At 37.4% G+C, this 19,745-nt stretch overlaps 1 protein-coding gene across 10 annotated transcripts in view; it reads left to right on the top strand.

Moving 5' to 3' along the window:
* TANC2 (tetratricopeptide repeat, ankyrin repeat and coiled-coil containing 2) overlaps positions 1 to 19,745 on the top strand; it is a 535,383-nt gene that overhangs the window by 500,090 nt on the left and 15,548 nt on the right. For 8 of the 10 annotated variants that reach the window (XM_031965901.1, XM_031965907.1, XM_031965906.1 and 5 more), the window contains 7 exons: positions 493 to 586; positions 8,633 to 8,766; positions 11,120 to 11,243; positions 16,262 to 16,437; positions 18,038 to 18,170; positions 18,665 to 18,694; positions 19,509 to 19,600. In XM_031965901.1, coding sequence (XP_031821761.1) covers positions 493 to 586; positions 8,633 to 8,766; positions 11,120 to 11,243; positions 16,262 to 16,437; positions 18,038 to 18,170; positions 18,665 to 18,694; positions 19,509 to 19,600 — 783 coding nt within the window. The remainder of the gene's footprint in view (positions 1 to 492; positions 587 to 8,632; positions 8,767 to 11,119; positions 11,244 to 16,261; positions 16,438 to 18,037; positions 18,171 to 18,664; positions 18,695 to 19,508; positions 19,601 to 19,745) is intronic. The other 2 variants (XM_031965904.1, XM_031965903.1) reach the window with 1 other exon arrangement.

Here is a 19,745-nt window from a genome sequence, read left to right as displayed (position 1 = left end):
TTACAGCAGCACTCATATTCTGTAACCACAGTCATTTCTTTCTAACATGGCCAACCTTAACAACTGACCTAATGTATCCACAAGAGACTACTTAATAGGAGATGGAAAGAATGCTGGTGCTGGAGCCATAAGGACCCATGTTTCAGGCTCTTGTCTCTTTATATCTTTATTTTCCCTCACTTATTTTTACAAAAAATATTGAGTATATGATTTAAGTTGAATGAATCAGTGTCTGAAAAGGATACCTACTAAAGGTATATAATTTATGTCCTAGAAGGCTTGAAAATTACTGATTTATTGTATCCTAAAATAAATGTATTCAGTGATTCATGCTTGGTCAAGGCCATTGGTTCTAAGAACTCATAATAGTAGAAGAATCACTCTAACCAAGATGTCACAAGTTTCATCCAGCACTGTGTTCAAAGGGCAATGTTCAAATTGTCAATAGCCCTTTCACTGTCAAGTTTGATATGAAATAACATTTTGTTTCAGATTGTCTCCTACCTGCTCGATCTTCCAGAAAAAGATGAAGAGGAAGTAGAACGAGCCCAGATCAACAGTTTTGACAGCCTTTGGGGAGAAACAGGTAAGTTCCTTGGACACCTTGGCTAAATACTCTCGTACCTGGATCTTATTTGTTTAAAGTCTCTTTATCTCTAATCCTCCTAGCTTTGATGGTATGCAACTTTGTGTTGGAGGGTAATAGAGTCACCACAGTAGTCAAAGTGGCAGAAACCCCAAGAGTGTTCACTTTCATTTTTCTCCATTTGGGTCTTATCTCATTCCCATTACCAGAGTTCTGGGTGATATTTATTTCTAAGTTTCTTTAAGTTATAACAGATTAGAATAATAAAGAATTATTTGTCTTTTTTCTTACTTTTACACCTTGGAGTAGCTAGAAAAGAAATGTTTTCCCTATGAAAACTTTGTCTTCAGTTATAAATCCAATGTTAAAATGTCCCTCTGCTAGCCCTTAGTATTTCTTGCCTTGTTGGAGCTAGACAACAAAGCTAAGGTAATGTACTAGAGTAAAAGCTGACACAAATCCTGAATCTTTTCTCTCCCCCTAACCTTTTCCCATTGGTCCATAGCAGAATAATTCATTGAATTAATTGAGCTTAACTGCACAAATAGGCTGTTTCTTTTGTACTTTATGGGAAAATGACTATCAACTTCTCTTCAGTCTAAATCAGAGCATCTGGAATAATATCAGTAACTTTTGTGGTATGTGTTAGAAGCCAGATCCATGAAAACCATAGTTTCCCTGCAGATATACTTGCTCCTACTGCCTGGAGAACCATGTACGTGTTTAGATTGCCATTTTTGAGGGGGTATTGTCCTAAACAAGGAGAATATTATTTTGGTTTAAGGTTAGAATGTTATTTGAAATAAGAGAGTCCATCTAAAAGCAATGCTGACTTATTGCATTAGGAAATTTCTTTCCAAAGCAAAGTAACTAAATGGTTTTAGTGCTTTCACTAGTAGCCTGAGAAATAGTCTCTAACTTAAAAATTTGCTTTTGGTGGGGGGGGGGGGAGAGAGTATTCCTTCTTTTTTGTAAGGTCAGATGTAAGCAGAATAAGGTCACCTGCAATAGAAGCCTGACTTTGAAGAAATCTGGAGGCTCATGAAAATTATCTTTCCACAACAGCCACAATTATTGGTCTGGTTTTATGACTCAGCTAAAGAGAATGAATGCTGTTCATCTGTAGTATCGGCATATGACCCCTCCCTCATCCAAGATGCTGCCAAATACATGAGCAGTGCTATTGTTTCTAGGGATACCAGCTGTTTCTATCACCACTGGTGAGGCTAAGAGAGTGGTAGCCATCTGTTGGTGACATAGACTAAGGAACCACAGAAAAAAATAATCACGTAGTAGCCATAAGGAAGTTTGTCTACCTCTATCTATGAGAGAAATCCTTTTAAAAAAATGAAGAGAATCTTGTTCTCTTTTATATATATATATTTTTTTTTTCCAAAATACATGCAAAGATAGTTCTCATTATTCACCCTTACAAAACCTTCCAAATTTTTCTCCCTCCCTATTTCCTCCTTCCTCTAAACAGCAAGTAATCCAATATAGGTTAAACATGTACAATTCTTCTAAACATATTTCCACATTTATCATGCTGCACAAGAAAAATCAGATCAAAAGAGGAAAATAGTGAGAAATGAAAAAAAACAAACAAGCAAGCAAACAACAACAAAGGTGAAAATACTATGTTGTGATCTATATTCAGTCTCCATAGTCCTTTTTCTGGATGCAGATGGCTCTCTCCATCACAAGTCTATTGAAATTGCCCTGAATCAACTCATTCTTGAAAAGAGTCAAGTTCATCACAGTCGATCATCACATATTGTTGTTGCTGTGTACAATGTTCTCTTGGTTCTACTCATTCCACTTAGCATCAGTTCATGTAAGTCTGTCCAGGCCTTTCTGAAATCATCCTGCTTATCATTTCTTATAGAACAATAATATTCTATTATATTCATATACCATAACTTATTTAGCCATTCTCCAACTGATGGGCATCCACTCAGTTTCCAGTTCCTTGTCATCACAAAAAGAGCTGCTACAAACATTTTTGCACACATGGGTTCTTTTCTCTTTTTTATGTTCTCTCTGGCATACAGATCCAGTAGAGATCAAAGAGTATGCACAGTTTTAAAGAGCTTGTTCTTTAAATGATGATTTTATATAAGGAGAATGTAGGTCACTGAATGACTCTTACAATCAATTTGCTTAACTGTATTGCCCTTCTCTATCAACTGTAATACTTGGAATGGCATTTTACATAACAGATTTTCTAAATCAGGCACCTAGAACATCATGGTCTCCTCCCACTTCTCTCAGTAACTACTCTACTCTATCCAATAGCATCTTCCTTCATCTAGCTGTCATCATCTGGCTAATTTCATTTCCACCCACAGGTTTTTTAGACTTCTCATGGGACAACACAGAAAAGAAGGAAGTGAAGTGTTAGAATACATAAGGTTCCTTTCTTTCACTACCTCGGATCTATGAACCCAAATCAGGACCAACTTTAGAGATGTGCTATATTGTAGATTTTCCCTGGGAGGACTGGCTTAACCGTAGGACTTTCCTGATTGAAAGGATGGTAGGAAAGCTGCCTTAGAACAGCTCCAGCCCCTGGGGAGATCGTGAAATAAATATAAGGTTGAAACTAATTTTTGTTCTCCCTGGTCACTCTTCTTAGGACCCACACCCCCAGGCTAAATGGTAACCACACCAGTTTTTCATAGTTATGAGAGAGACAGGAAAGTCAGTTACTTTGTTGTTTTATTCAGATCACTTTTAGTATTTTCCCTATTTATTCTGCACAGTGTCTTCCCATCTCCAGAATACTACTTCTATCACTTACCCTATCATGATTCCCATGGAAAAAGGAACATGTATGACTTAGATAAATCTTAGCATACTTTGATGAGCCACAAAATCTGGGAAGGAACTTAGTATACTGCTATAAGACCTATTTGTCATGTACAGAACTAGCTTCACCTGAAAATTCTTCTTTGCTTCAAAAAGGTCTAAATGATTGTTAATTTTTTAAAAAATTGTCTGAAATATAACCAAAGCAATTCCATGCTCATGGATTTTGAAAGTAGATCAGTCTTACTGTTGCTTTGTTTTTTGAAATGAAATTCACTGTCCATATTAATAACATTATTTATTCTCACCTTAGCCTCAGTCCCAAATTAACTCCTAAGTTAAGCATCAGCAATAGCACAATAAAACCAGATCCTACTTCCAATGTAAATATAATTTATCAGGAGCTTAGTGGGCCACGTAAAAGGTTTCCAGAGAACCTTGCTTATCTTCTCTAAAAATGGTTTTCTTTGAGCTTTGGCAAATCTTTAAAATAGAAGTTTGATATAATAATAATAGAAAACATTTATTAATGTCATATATGTGCCAGGCACTATGCTAATCACTTTCCAATTATTATCTCATTTGCTCCTTAATAAGTATTCTGAGAGATAGGTACTTTTATTATTCCCATTTTACAGATGAAGAAACTGAAACATACTACAGAGGATAAATGACTTCTCTAGAGTCACAAAAGCTAGGAAATGTCTCAGGCTGAAGAATAAAGATAGTTATCAGAAGTTCTGAAAAGCCCATTTATTTTAAATATCACAAAGTGCTTTTTGTCATTGCTAATAACTGCCTAGCACAACAAAACTCTTGTGCTGCCCTTTTAGTCACAGCTAGGACCAAATCCCTGCCTAAAAATAGAGGTTTTACATGAACTATTGAAATGTTTGAATTACTGAAATTGAAGTATCTAGAATGCATGATAGAAGAGAGCTTCTAGGTCAGGTAACACTCTTATGTCAATCATCTAAGACAAGGAAAAAACTACTTTTCACCTCAGAGAGAATTGAACCACTGAACTCCTTGAAAGGACTTCAGTAAAAATGAGAAGGGTTGATTTTGAGAAGTCTAAAAATAAATCCAAACATACATAAAGACAAGTCCTATATAGGTCAAATTTTAGGCTAAAGATATTTTCTAAATCCATCACCAGTGAGATGTCACAAAACCTCTTTTTCCTGGGGAAAGCAAAAATACCTTGAATATTACTTATATTGAAAATTAAAGGTAGATTGACTTTATATAAAATTTAAGCTAATAATGAAAATCAATCAAGCCTATAAACAAAAGGCATACATTAATAGAAAAAAATTGCAAATGGATACATAGAAGATTTTTGTTTCTATTTGGTTAGTTTTACAGATTTGCAGACTGGCTTATTAGCTTTGCTGAACAAAAATTGCTTTCTAATTTGTGACTGGTTGATGTATGACACTCAAAGCAAGGAACTGGACCTATTTTCTTCACCAGCTCAGAAAAATATTCTTCTTTCCCTTTAAAAGAAAGTATCACTCCTGCCATCATCTCTTCACTGCAATAATTTCACTGTCTTTCACACCTCATCCTTTTTTACAAGAAATAAGCCCACATATTGGAGCTCCCTGGGGAAATAAGATGACCACACATTTCGTGGAAGAGTTTAGAAGAAAACTCCAGGTGTCTCTTTCTTCTATTGAAACTATAGGCAATTCTCCAATTGATAAATGGTCAAAGGATATGAACAGACAGTTTTCAGATGATGAAATTGAAACTATTACCACTCATATGAAAAAGTGTTCCAAATCACTATTAAGCAGAGAAATGCAAATTAAGACAACTCTGAGATACCACTACACACCTGTCAGATTGACTAAGATGACAGGAAAAAATAATGATGAATGTTGGAGGGGATGCAGGAAAACTGGGACACTGATGCATTGTTGGTGGAGTTGTGAAAGAATCCAACCATTCTGGAGAGCAATCTGGAATTATGCCCCCAAAATTATCAAACTGTGCATACCCTTTGATCCAGCAATGTTACCACTGGGCTTATACCCCAAAGAGATACTAAAGAAGGGAAAGGGACCTGTATGTGCCAAAATGTTTGTGGCAGCCCTGTTTGTAGTGGCTAGAAACTGGAAAATGAATGGATGCCCATCAATTGGAGAATGGTTGGGTAAATTGTGGTATATGAATGTTATGGAATATTATTGTTCTGTAAGAAATGACCAGCAGTCTGAATACAGAGAAGCTTGGAGAGACTTAACATGAACTGATGCTAAGTGAAATGAGCAGAACCAGGAGATCATTATATACTTCAACAACGATACTGTATGAAGATGTATTCTGATGGAAGTAGAATTCTTTGACAAAGAGACCTAATTTAGTTTCAGTTGATCAATGATGGACAGAAGCAGCTACACCCAAAGAAAGAACACTGGGAAATGAATGTAAACTGTTTGCATTTTTGTTTTTCTTCCCGGGTTATTTTTACCTTCTGAATCCAATTCTCCCTGTGCAACAAGAGAACGGTTTGGTTCTGCACACATATATTGTATCTAGGATATACTGCGACATAGTCAACATATATAGGACTGCTTGCTATCTAGGGGAGGGGGTGGAGGGAGAGAGGGAAAAAATCGGAACAGAAGTGAGTGCAAGGGATAATGTTGTAAAAAAATTACCCTGGTATGGGTTCTGTCAATAAAAAGTTATAATAATAAATAAAAAAAGCAAATTAAAAAAAGAGAATGAAGAACAAAAAAAAAAAAAAAGAAGAAGAAGAAGAAGAAACTATAGGCAATCTAGAATCCCCACAATTTTGTATATTTATGTCACAAACAGTGAAAAGTGGTATGAAGGGAAGGTTATTTAAATCTCTATATGGCAAAGAACTGAATTGTCCTTTAATGCTGATAATTATGAGAAGCTTAATATATCCTGCCTTGTATAGGATCCATAGTATTTCATCCAGAAGAATAAAAGCCTTTGTCACATATCACACCCTTTTTCTAGACCTGAGACATTAATAAGTTCTGACTATTACAAATTTACAAGGAGACAGAACGACTTAATAGTTGGAAATGTACTGGGGACCTAATGAAAATGAAGAAAAGTTTGCTCTGGCTGGTCCTTAGGACTACCATTGTATTTAGATTCTTTGAGATGTCAGGGCCAAGCCAAAAGTATTATGGCACCCACTGCCACATTCAGTTTTGCAGAATCTGTATGTATCATCTGCTCAAAATCCTTTCTCATAGTCACTTAAGTTCCTCTAGATTTGTGGAGTCTCTAAACCAAAGGAAATGTGTGACATCTTTGTAAGACAAGGGCACATTACAGAGAATGCAAACTAAATAACAAGTAATAAAAAGAAATACAAGATACCTTGACAATTATCAAAACTACTTCTGCCCATATCTCTAGAACTGGAAAGATATAAATACACTTGTTCTGTTTTGTTTGCTGCTTCATCAACACAGCACAACTGTTTGTCTAAATGCCTGAAACAGAATCATTTCTACTTTTTTCTGTTTAATATTTTATTTTTCCAGTTACATGCAAAAATAGTTTTCAACATCCATTTTTGCAAGATTGTGAGTTTCAATTTTTTTTCTCCCTACTTCTTCCCTCCCCAAGACAAGAAACAATCTGATATAGGTTATACATGTACAGTCATCTTAAACATATTTCCACATTATCATGTGAAAGAAAAATCAGAACAAAGTAAAAAACCACAAGAAAGAAAAAAAACAAACAAAAAATTTTTTAAAGAAGAAATAATATGCTTTGATTCAGTCTCCATAATTCTCTTTCTGGATGCATGTGACATTTTCCATCCCAGGACTATTGGAATTGTCTTGGATCAACAGTATCATTTCTTAACATGAACATAGTAAAGCCACAGTACCTGGCAGAGGCTACTTCAGAATAGGAAGTAGGGGAATAAGAAGATAATGCTAATTCTGTGAGGTTTGTGACATAGCACAGGAAATCTAACGTCCATGTTTCTTTCTTTCTCCCCAAGCTACTGATCTACCATAATAAAATTCCCAAATCTCTGAGACTCTTGTGAGAATTCTGTCCAGCCTCTTTTCCAACTGTGCTGAAAATACCCCTATCTAAACAGCCTGAGGGATCCAGCTCCTGAGTTCAGATAGCAAGTATCTTTAGGCCTATGATAAAATCAAAGCTATGTTGGAAGCATCCATTATTAGCATAGGAAATTTCTCTGCTAGCAAACCATTACATTAAGGGAAAGTGTTCCCAGCAGATTCAATTGGAAATTGCCATTCCAAAAGCCCTTCTATTCTATGAAGAGTTTGATAAATTAATAAGAGAAATGTAGGAAGAAAAATGGGGGAAAGGCATCTGAACAGAGAAAACCAAAGAAGAATTGATCATATGAGAAGAAAACACGAAAGAAGTTTAGTTTCTTTGCAGGTGATTGGCCAGTTTATTGATGTTGTCCAAATTGCTACAAATTTTTAACCATTGTTTTTGTTTCCTTTGAATATTTTCCTTCTAAAACTTAAGCTCATTAAAATAAATGAGTGAACAAATATTCAGTAAGTATCTACTATTTTCAGGGCTATACAAATACAAATACAAAAGTAAGACATTTCCTGCACTGAAGTAACTTACATTCTAATAGGTAGATTTATTACATAAAGGGGAGTTTAGTCCAAAGTAGGAAATTTTGGTCTAGGGACTCACAAAAATTGTGAGTGGAGCCACAGTCAGTAAATTTTCTCATATTTCTCAAGAGTAATGATAATATTAATTTGATTAATATTCCAAAAACAAGAGAATGAAGAGACACACTCCAAGTAGCAGAGAAAATGACAAAATGCCAAGCTGGGCAGACTTTGGTTTCCTGGTAGTGGGCTATACAGGAAATGAAGCATGGTCTAGGGTCTTCTTAGATAGAGTGAGTTAGATGAGTTTTCATCAACTAATTGAGATAGCTCAGCTCCAGGGAGAAGTGCCAGAACCAAGTGGATTTAATTGGATGGAGAAAAAGGGAATGGATGATCTCTGGTGAGGGTTGTTATTTTTTGTGGAGGGGAAAGGAGGCAGATGAAAGGCAAATGGCAATGTGACTGCATTAAGCCCTAATTTCTTACAGAAGACATTGATCTCAGTTAAATAGCACTTGCATTCTTCACACATCATATCAGCTGCGATAGAGAAAGGTGAGACATGGAAGGATGAAAATAGACAGTCTTCAGACTATATATTTTTTCTTCATAGCCCTGACGGCTGCAGCTGGAAGAGGGAAGCTAGAGGTATGTCGCCTACTTCTAGAACAAGGGGCAGCAGTAGCCCAACCAAATCGGCGAGGGGCAGTACCCTTATTCAGCACTGTTCGACAAGGTCATTGGCAGGTAAGTAAGATATATTACTATATTAATCCAAGGCAATCCCAACCAAAACTTTGTTTGTATATATGTGTGTACATAAATATTATATATATATATATATATACATACATATACACACACACACACACACATACACACACACATAAAGTTTTGGTGTATATATATATATGGAATCAATAGACTACAAACAATGCCTTTCTCAGTCTAGAAGGGAGTTTAATGAACTTTCATTCATCTAGAATAATTGGTTAACTAGTTATTCTGGCTAACCAACTATATATGTCACATATAGATTGTAGTTTTTTTAAAAATTATAATATACTTAACATCAAACTACATGGAATCTAATTTGATCTTTATATGAATATTTAAAAGTACTTTAGGATTGTCATTATGATTACTTGTCATTACTGTGTGTATATAAAAGATAGAGAATATTGGGATAAAACTATACCTACCTTATAATACACTTTAGAAGTTACATTTCTACATCCCTAACTAATGGGGTATATAAGTAACTACTTACTTGTCTCTTCTAACAATACATTTTTTGGATTCTGGATGAAATGCTAGTTTACTCTATATTGGGGGAGGGAGGAGAAGAAAGAAAGGAAGGGAGGGAATGATACTGATAACAACCTCTGGAAATATCTAAAAGAACAAGAAGACCTCAAAGTTGAACTATATTAAAGATAAGAGTACAAAAATGTTTGGTGTTTTTTAAATTGGGTTTCAGTGATAATGACTCATTGCAGATTTGCAACTTTTAAAATTTGATATAGTAACCATAACACAAAGAATTGTTCTCAAAAGTATTCACCCTGTATGTAGTTACAATTCATGTGGATTTCTGTTGGAATTGAATGCTACATTATAGCAATGATTCCCTAACTTTATGTAGCACACTCACCTCTTTTCTTTTTACAAAAAAGGAAGGAAGGAAGGAAGGAAGGAAGGAAGGAAGGAAGGAAGGAAGGAAGGAAGGGAGGGAGGGAGGGAGGGAGGGAGGGAAAGAAAGAAAGAAAATATTCTACCAACCACATTTCATAAAATAATTTTGACTCATTTTATTTGGATAAAATTAAGATTTTATTACAATTTTCTAACAAATCAGATGTACAATAAACAGAATGTATTAAAAAATGTAAACTACTGTGCTGCACTTACTGTCACAGGATTCAAGAATCAAAATTTATTTTCTACTTGTACAGTTGAGAAAACTAATGCCCAAAGATAGTGATTTGTCTGAGATCACCTAAGAGTAGGAAGCAAAGTCAGTCTTCTGACTCCAGAGCTAATACCGTCTACATTGCATGATACTGCCTTCCAAAAGGAAAAATAAGGAAAATGGAGTAGTGGTTGGCAGCCCCTCTAATTTTTAACTTCTATGCTAAGAGACACTTGAAATCTAGAATGAGGAAAAGGCATGGAGTAGAAGTGCCTCCAACTATTCTGGAAACCTCCCTTTACCTGCAGGTGGGAATAGAAAAACTGAGACTGTGCACAGAAACCCAACACAAGAGGGATGCTTGAGTGATTTGGACCTGAGTATCAGAGAGTCTCCTTTGGCTGAGTCTGCTCAGCAGAGCAGAGCAGGGGCTGGGAGTCCCTCGAGGACAGGAGGAAAAGGGACTAGAACAGGAGAGCCCTCTGCCTGCAGTCCAATGTGGGCTCCCTTTCTGCCATTACCCACCAGTTAGAACAAATTAATGGTTTTTCATCCCACTTTTATTGGTTCTGATTTGTACTTTGTTTTACTTGTGAGAAAAGTAATATATTTATGTGGAGTTGTACTCAAAATTTTTCAGTAATTTTGGCCTATGTTTCACAATCTTCTCTAATAGGATTTCACAGCCCCTCAGGGAGGAATATGCCCCACAATTTTAAAACCTTTGTGTTACAAGATTATATATAGTTAGTTACCTTCACTTTTTGGTGGTTATTTTCTTAATTTCCTTTCATTTTGTGACAAGGGAACCAAATTTTTTTTTAACCTGAGTTTTTTTTTTCTTTTTTTTTTTTTTTGAGGCAATTAGGGTTAAGTGACTTGCTCAGGGTCACACAGCGGGGAAGTGTTAAGTATCTGAGATCAGATTTGAACTCAAGTCTTCCTGACTTCAGGGCCAGTGCTCTATCAATGAGTCTTTCTTTTCAAATCCCTTGTTTGTAGATCACTGGAAACTAAGAGTTTAAATTAAATTTTACTGAGAACTTTGTGTACATTGAAGGTAGGTAACAGATGGTCAGTTCTACCAGCAGAGTTTGGGGAATTGACTTGATATATGTGAAAGAATCCATGTGTCTTCACAGCAGCTTTGCTTCTGTACTGTTAATCCCTGTTTCTCTGTATTTACAGATTGTTGACCTCTTACTCACCCATGGAGCTGATGTTAATATGGCAGACAAGCAAGGTCGTACCCCCTTAATGATGGCAGCTTCAGAAGGCCACTTAGGGACAGTAGATTTTTTACTGGCACAAGGTAAGTTCTTCTTTTACATTGGGAACCCAGACCTAGGCTGTCAGAGCCATGCAAATATACTAATTGTCCACCTAATTTATCATTTATTCCTGTACATTCTAAGAGGAAGCAAAGAAAGGTGTGATTAATCCAATCGTTGGAAACTTAAAGGAAAATTCCAAGTACCTTATGATACCTCCAGTGTCCTTGTCTCATTATCAGCTGTAGATTTTCATTATTGCTTGACATTTTATTTTCTCTAATTTTATCATCGCATATGAAATTTGCCAACTTAACTGCTGACAGTCAGCATTGTCTTGTTTACCAAAGATGCAAAATTGAGCAAATAGTGACAACAGGTTTTTATTCTGTTTAAGCAGAAGTCAGAATACAAATACAGAGAAAGTCCTTTTGCATTTCACAACCTCCACAAATTTTTTGTTCTAGGAAAGATGTTAGAGAAAGTTGTTCTCACACTATAGTCATAAAGCATTTCAGACCCTTTGAGTTCCTTCTATGCTGCTGACCTTAATCACCTCCCACTAAGAATAACATTTACAATTTATGTAGCACTTTTCAAATATTATCTCATTTTATCCTCCCAGAAACCCCAGGATGTAGGTGCTGCTATCATTCCCATTTAACAGTTAAGAAAATTGAGTCAGAGAAAGGTCAAATGACTTACTCAGAGTCACACAGCTGATAAGTGTCTAAGGCAAGATTCAAACTCAGTTTTTCGTAACTCCAGGCTCAATGCCATCTGCACTGTGGCAACTTCTAGCTGTCTCTAGGAGAATAAAGGTAATTTGGGTCCTGATTTCTAACAGAAATGGCAGAAAGATGACAGATATCACTTCATGCCCAACCCAGAGCAATCCATAACATCAGCATCAAGAAGTGTCATTTATTTTAGAGCTAGTGGGATTGAATTGACTGCTTGTACTAGAGTTCATTTTATAAAATTATGTAGGCATACTTTTGCAAAATAATACCCAGGCAGTAGTGTCTAAGAGCAGTTTTCCCATGGAACTATCAGGAGTCATTCCCCAACTCTCAATTCTTCCAAAGTCAGGGACTAAATGTCCCCTGTCAAGATCCTCCAGGAAGGTTTCGCCTTTTATTGTCTTTAGAGTGACACAGCTGTGCCAGGATCTGTGGGCCATTCCCACAGACACATAGCACTTCGACTCCCTAGCACTAGTTGCCAGAGAAAGATCTGGTTTCCTCCATTGATTCTCACTGCCACCAGATGACTGGTTGAGGAACTGAGTTCATATAATAACAACAATTTGCACCTTTATATAGCTAGATGTTGCTTCTCACATGCCAGTAGAGACTCATTTAAAAATGGAATCCAAATGCTCTTTCTTCTTCACCACTGGAAATGTGCTAGTCCCAACACTATTTAATTTCTCCATAGCAATCAGTGGTTTCTATCATGAAAATATTATAGGATGATTTTCTCATTCTTTTCCCTTGTGTTATCTATATTCCCCATATCCCTTGTTTTTGAAAAGTCAGTTTATCGCTAAGCCTTTTTTTTGGATTTATAGGACTCTGCTTTTTCTGGACTTTGGGAATCTGAAGCCTTCCTGTTCACTTGGTTTAGCCCTTTCTTTCATTTTGGGAGAACCAGGCCTTATCCTAAGAATCTCTAAGTGCTGCACCTGGGTGGCCTCCTTAGAATTAGTTCTGCAATCAAAATTATCCATTAGAATCATTACTCCATGTACAGATTACACTTAGCAATATGAAAAATGTTAACAACTCAATACATAAATAGCAGTTCTTAATATCAAAGGTCTGATTTCTTCCATTCCCCCATGAGAGGCAGAAAACTGTGGTTATCTCTCATTACAGAAAGAATGATGAAGCAGTCAGGCAAGGTCATTGCTAAAGAAGCCTCAGCCTAGCAGTTCAAATGAGATCTCAGATCCTCTTATAGCTGAGATTTTGAATGGAGGAAGACTGAGAAGCATCTCAAACTCAGCAAGTTGATCTGTAACTTAGTTTTGGCTTTCGGTTCTTTCATTCATATCCAAATTTTCTTGACCTTGTTTGGGATTTTCTTGGCAAGAGATACTGGAATAGTTTGCCATATCTTTCTTGCTCATTTTACAGATGAGAAAGAGGCAGAATTAAGTGACTTGCCCAGGATCAAACAGCTAATAAATGTCTGAGTCCAGATTTGAGCTCAAGAAGATTAAATCTGCTCAGTACCCTGTTCACTGTCCCCCAACTTTAACCTGTGTTAACACTGAATGCATCTGCAAACATTAATGTTTGTTGAATGAATGAATTCAATAAACCACTATTAAATTACTATTTAGAAGTAGAAGATTAAGTCTTAACATGAAAGAGCTTGTACTCTAGTAAGACAGAATTATTGAAATCAGCACATAAAGATGTTCCAGATGGTCTGTCATAAAACAAAAGAAGGTAAATTCAGTAGAGAAACAAATATAGACTAAAGGAGCAATTTAAATAGTATTGGGTAATGGAACAAGGCTTCCTAGACAAAGTGAGTTTTCCAGCATCCTTCAAAACTTGGACTTGAGTGCTTGAGCAGATTTACTTCCTTCTTAATAGTCATCAAGTACCACGGTGCTACTGGGCCCTCCAGAGCCCACCCTGTATGTGGTCGGTTCAGTTCTATCCCTTCATACCCTAGGAGACTATCACTATCATCAACTATAAGCATAAATCAAGCACCTATAATGAGCAAGGCCCTGAGAATGAAAGAGGAAAGATATAAAAACTCCCCACCAACAAAAAGAAAGGAGTTGATTGGTCTAGATGACCTCTAAAGTCCCTCTGAACCTATAAGTCTATAATCAACAATCAATCAACAAATATTGAGCATTTGCCATGTGCCGAGCACTGTGCTAAAGACTGGTAATAGCAAGGAAAAAAAAGTCTCTGTCTTCAAGATCTTACATAGTAATGTGAGGAAGGCAACATAAAAGATTAATAATAATATAAATAATATAATAGGGCAGGTATATTAAGTGCCAAATAAGTAGTAGGCAATGTGCTATAGAATTTCAGAGAAGGGAATATGTTAAAGAGGAAGTTGAAATTAATCTAGACCTCTAAGGACATGTAGAATTTAGATAGCAGAAAAGGCTATGGCATTTCAGACTGGGGACAAAATAAGAACAAAAAGGAGAAAGCACATATGGTATTTGGAGGGGGAAGAGGAGGACTAAGTGGATAGTCTGATTTCAACAAAGCATTCTTGTAAGAGAGTAGGAAGAGATGAAAGTAGAAGGGAAAAGTGGGACCAAATTGCAAAAGGCTTAAATAACTTTCTTCCATAAGCAGTTTATGATATGCAATCCAATCCAATAAGTATGGTTATATTACTTCCTCCCATACTGTTAACAACATAGGAATAAGAGTGAATAAAACATGATGTTGGGTTGGCAAGGCACAAGTGGAAATAGAATTAAAGGATAAGGAATTTAATTGTTGAGTATACTATATAGTTGAGCTGATTAACCAAAGTTCAGAATTAGGAATGGAGGATATTGAGAAGGAAGCAGAAGTGATGGTTTTGGAGAACAATGAAGGTTTAAAGGACAGAATGACTATAAGTTATAGGAAGGATGAAGAGCAGAAGTTAGAATGGAGTTCTCAGTAAAAGACTCATTACACATCTGGATGAGGGGGAGAGATCAAGGGCATTAGCTTTTGCATGACTGATCTGGAGTGAAGGAGAAAGTCATGAGAGTTGAAGAAATTGATGAAGTGAGAAGCCAGCATGTTAAAAATGAGAGTGAACTTTGAAGAAGAGGCAGTTGAATAATGACATCAGAGGGAGGGTTTGGAAATTTTACTTTAGAGTTAAAAAAATCCTTCATCTTCCTTCTGATCAATGTGTTACAAAGAATGAGATTACATGTATGCAGTATTAGAAAGAGTAGCCAGGGATGCATTATCCTCTGAGGGATATCAGATTTCTAGGTTTAATGCTACCATGAACTAACTACCTTTCTAGGCTTCTTTCATAAATCACATTTATAAATCCTGTGTTTCAGCCAAACTGTACTTCAACCGGGGCTTCCAAGTAATCACACAAATCACCCCTGTGCTTGGAATGCTTTATCTACACTTTCCCAAATTTTTGTCTTTCTCTAGGGCTCAGGTCAGCTGCCACTTGCTCCATGAATTCTTTCCGGATTGTTCCCATCATCATCACTACTACCCCAAACTTCCTCCTCATTTTTCCCAGTACTATACTTATTCATGTATGCCTTCCTAGCAAAGCATATAGTCCTTAAGTGCAGAGACTGTTACATTTTGTTTATATCTTAGTGTCTAGCAGAATGTATTACACATAGTAAGTCATTAATAAATATATTTTTAATTCATATAGCATTTTAAGATTCAGATGAGAGGGCAAGCAAACATTTATTAAGCCCTTCCCTATGTACCAGGCACTGAGCTAAGCACTGGATTTCTAAAACATGTTCTTCACAAAAACACTGATGTAGAAGACCAGCACTGTGGAAAAGTATACTTGAAGCAAAGATATTTAGAGCAGGGTGTTAACTCAGTAGAATTGATGAGATAAGGGTTCTCTAGTTCACATATACTTAGTACTTAGTATGGTGATGTAATGGTTCTGTAGTTCACACATGCTCAATGTGCTATAAGGTAAATAAGAACTGAGAGGATTGGTAATGAGACACATTCTATCTTTGACCACATTCCTGGTGGCTCTCCTGCCTCCTACACTCCTCCAGAAAGCTAGCCCAAACATTACATTTTGGTGTACTTTTCCAGAGTTCCAGCCCTCCACACGCTATGAGGTAAGTAGCATAAATATTATTATCTACATTTTGCAGATGAAGAAACCAAGTCTCATAAAAGGAAAGTGACTTGCCGGTGATCACACAGCTAGTACGTATTGTAGCCAAGAGTAGGAAACTCCCTAACTGGTTGACAACTATGTCATCCTAGCCAACATGTCAGCTTTCCTTCCTATTGTGATTTCTCATTTTATTCGACCCCTAAACTTATACTGATTCTTCTAGGAGCCTCCATTGCCCTGATGGACAAAGAGGGATTGACAGCCCTCAGCTGGGCTTGCTTGAAGGGCCACCTCCCAGTGGTACGCTCACTTGTAGAGAATGGGGCTGCCACAGATCATGCTGACAAGAATGGTCGCACACCACTGGATCTAGCAGCTTTCTATGGGGATGCTGAAGTGGTGAGTAACCTTAAAGAAATAAGATAAATTGGCTTTGTGAACATGGACCACAAGGGACTAGCAGTGTAATACAAATCAAAGCAGATGGTTAAAGATAAGTGTGATTTTCATCAGCTCTTTGAGAAGACAGAACTACTTGGGGGGTCTATTTATATAAAACAATTTCCTGTTTTTGTATTTGACTACCTCTTGAGGTGCAAAAAAAACATTCCAAAATCATTGACGGCAGAGGAAATTGTTACAACCTGAAAAAAACACCTTGGGTTACCGTTGACTCCTCTCTCTCCTTCACCCCAAATATCTATTCAGTTGCCAAATCCTGTCATTTCTACCTCCTTAGTATGTCTGATATCTGACCCCCTTTCTCTGTTCATATAGCCACAACTGTGCTGTTACAGCAGGCCCTACTCACCTTTTACCTAGTCTGTTGTAAAGCTGCTTTCCTTCTCTCAAGATTCCCCTCTCTTCAATCTGTCCTCCACACAGCCATCAAAGTGATTTTTTAAAGCACAGATTTCACCATGTTATTCTCTTATTGAGAAAATTCCAGTAGCTCTCTGCTCCTTCTTTTCTCTAAAATAAAATATAAATAAAATCCTCTAATTCAACTTTCATAACCTGGCTCAAATTATCTTTCAATCTCACTAGATAGATAATAAATACAAAGATAGATTAAAGCACTTATTTAAGTACTTTAAAAAGAGGGGGGAATAAGGAAGAGGGGAAAATAACAATAACAAACAAACAAAAAAATACTGTGTTAAGCACTGGGAATGTGAATATAAGCAAAAAACTACAAACCTTATCCTCAAAGAAGGAAAGAAAACATGTAAAAATGGAGCTGGAAAGCATGGGGAATGGAGTTGGGGAAGGGGAATCAAAGCCAAGGGGAATAAAGAAAAACAAATAGTCAAAAGATACAGTATAAAGTGAGTGTAGATCAAGAATTTATTTTCTATATACAGAAGAAATGCTAAACATAAAATGTTCAGATGCCTTCATTGTCAGACCTAAAAAAAAAAAAAAAAAGATTCAGTAATTTAATATAATTACTGATGGCCTAATAGATAAACTGCTGGACTTAAGAATCAGGAAGATGTCTCTCTGTGCCTCAATTTCCCCATCAGTAAAATGGCAGGGAGACAAGGTTGGTTGGTTTTGATAGCCCTTCTAGCTCTAAATCTATGATAGCATAACATATTTTCCCAAGAAGTTAAGGTTTAAACCTCATTAAACTGAAAGCAAAATTTAGCTGCATTTTTGCAGAGTAAAGAGAAATGACTGGTCTTATGGGGAAAAGTTATAATAAAACAATTGTAGAACTACTGAAAAGGCATTCTTATTTTTTTACCTTGCTCTCTGAATCTATCTTCTATCCAGCTAGGCCAGGACTAGCGCTCCTCCTCTTGCGGGTGGTCCTATTTTCCAAATGCAGAAACTCCCCAACTGGTCATCTCCATAAATGTTTGTTGATTAATTGGTTGGTTGATCTCGCGCTTAGCTAAAACCAGATGCTGGAGACAGAAATGCTTAAATCTTTGACAGCTCTGTGCTGTCCCACCAGGCCCAGATTAATGACTTTATTTATTTGATGTCCTAGGTACAATTCCTGGTGGACCATGGAGCTATGATTGAGCATGTTGACTACAGTGGGATGCGTCCCTTGGACAGGGCAGTGGGATGCCGGAACACTTCTGTCGTAGTCACCCTTCTGAAGAAAGGAGCCAAGATAGGTAGGGGACAGGGAGAAGGTACTGGCCACCTGCACCCTGGGCAGGACTGGTCCTGCAGTCTTAAGGCCCCAAACGTGTGGTAGGAGTGTGGGTGTGCTGCCCACCGTCCCTGGTTCTGCATCACCCTTGCCCAAGTAACCAGCAGGATGCCTGGCACAGAGAGAGCAACATCCAAGCTCCTGTCTGTAACACCCTGTGGCCAGCAGCGGCCAGCAGTCTGTTAGGACTGTGACCCTGATGCCTCTGTACCAGCCCCATCTCACAGCTCTCCCAGTGAGCCTGCTTCCCTTGCTCTGTATGTGCTTTAGACTTTCTGGTCCCTGCGCTACTGCTGCCCTCAGCTGCTCCCCCATCCCATGGGCCTAGAGAAGGGGTTGGCTGGTCTGCCAGCTTTCTTGCTGCCTGCCTCTCACTGCTGCTTTTTCCTTCTTTTTTTCACCTTCATCCATTTTTTTTCCTCTCCTACAACTTTTTGTTTTCTCCTTTCTTTGAAGGTTGTCAGACGTTACCGAGTCGCCCACGAGGTATATCTCACCGCTGTCAGCATCAGGCCCAGTCTGATGGCTTGGTCAGCTTTGCCTTCTCCTCTTTGATTTAGCTTGCATGAGTTCCCCACACTTCTAATCTTTTAATTTACTTCACCTTAAAAGAAGATTTATGTTAATGACTGTTGTAGAGAATAACTTGAACTTTTGACAACTAACCCTGGGGAAAATGGGTGGGTTCTTTCAGGCAGCCTGTGAACTAATCAGCTTAACCTTTCCTTCCCCCTCTTTTGGGTGAAGTCAGTTCTGTTCTAGACTGTTTGGCACTGGTGCCATGAGCCTGGTTCCAAGTGGACTTCTCAAATTCAGGGAGCCCTCTATGGTCCTTGTACATTTAAAGAGGTTTTGCGTCTTCACTGGTATCCTCTCTACAAAGTGCTTCTCTTCACAATCAAGAGGCCTAAAACCTGGGGCTTTTAAATCCCAGTTTCCAAAATACAATACCACTAAATTTTTTTTGAAATCTTGCCATGATATCTGTTGTAAACCATCTCTTCTGATTGATTTAAATTTTTTTACTTTAATTTTTTTTAAAAAACCAAATGATTTCCACAGGCTCTGCTGCCCTCCTGTGGTACTAGTTCACATTTTAAGGTGAATATAAATCAGACCCTGCTTGTTGCCTTGGAGTAACTTCAAACCTAAAAAGTGAGAAATGAATTTTGGAGCGTTATGCTCGCACACCAAGTTGTTCTCTCAGCAGAAATTCCCCCAGGATATTTTTTTTACCTAGCTTCCTACCACCCTTGCATTGTATGAGTTTTTTACCCATCATGCATCCTGTACACTACAGGTCCAGCCACTTGGGCGATGGCCACCTCCAAACCAGACATCATGATCATCCTGTTGAGCAAGCTGATGGAGGAAGGGGACATGTTTTATAAGGTATGAAGAGGTAGTGGACAGCATGATATCAAAATAGCCGCTGGTTGCTCTGAAGCAACTCTACATATAGAATACACCAGTCCACTAAACTAACCTTTATTCATGGAGGGAGATATACTAGAAAAAAAGGGGATGGAAAATGTGA

This window comes from Sarcophilus harrisii, chromosome 4 (assembly GCF_902635505.1).
Source record: "Sarcophilus harrisii chromosome 4, mSarHar1.11, whole genome shotgun sequence".
NCBI lineage: Eukaryota > Metazoa > Chordata > Mammalia > Dasyuromorphia > Dasyuridae > Sarcophilus > Sarcophilus harrisii.
The sequence above is the reverse complement of the archived record's forward strand: the minus strand, read 5'-3'. Positions and strand labels throughout refer to the sequence as shown.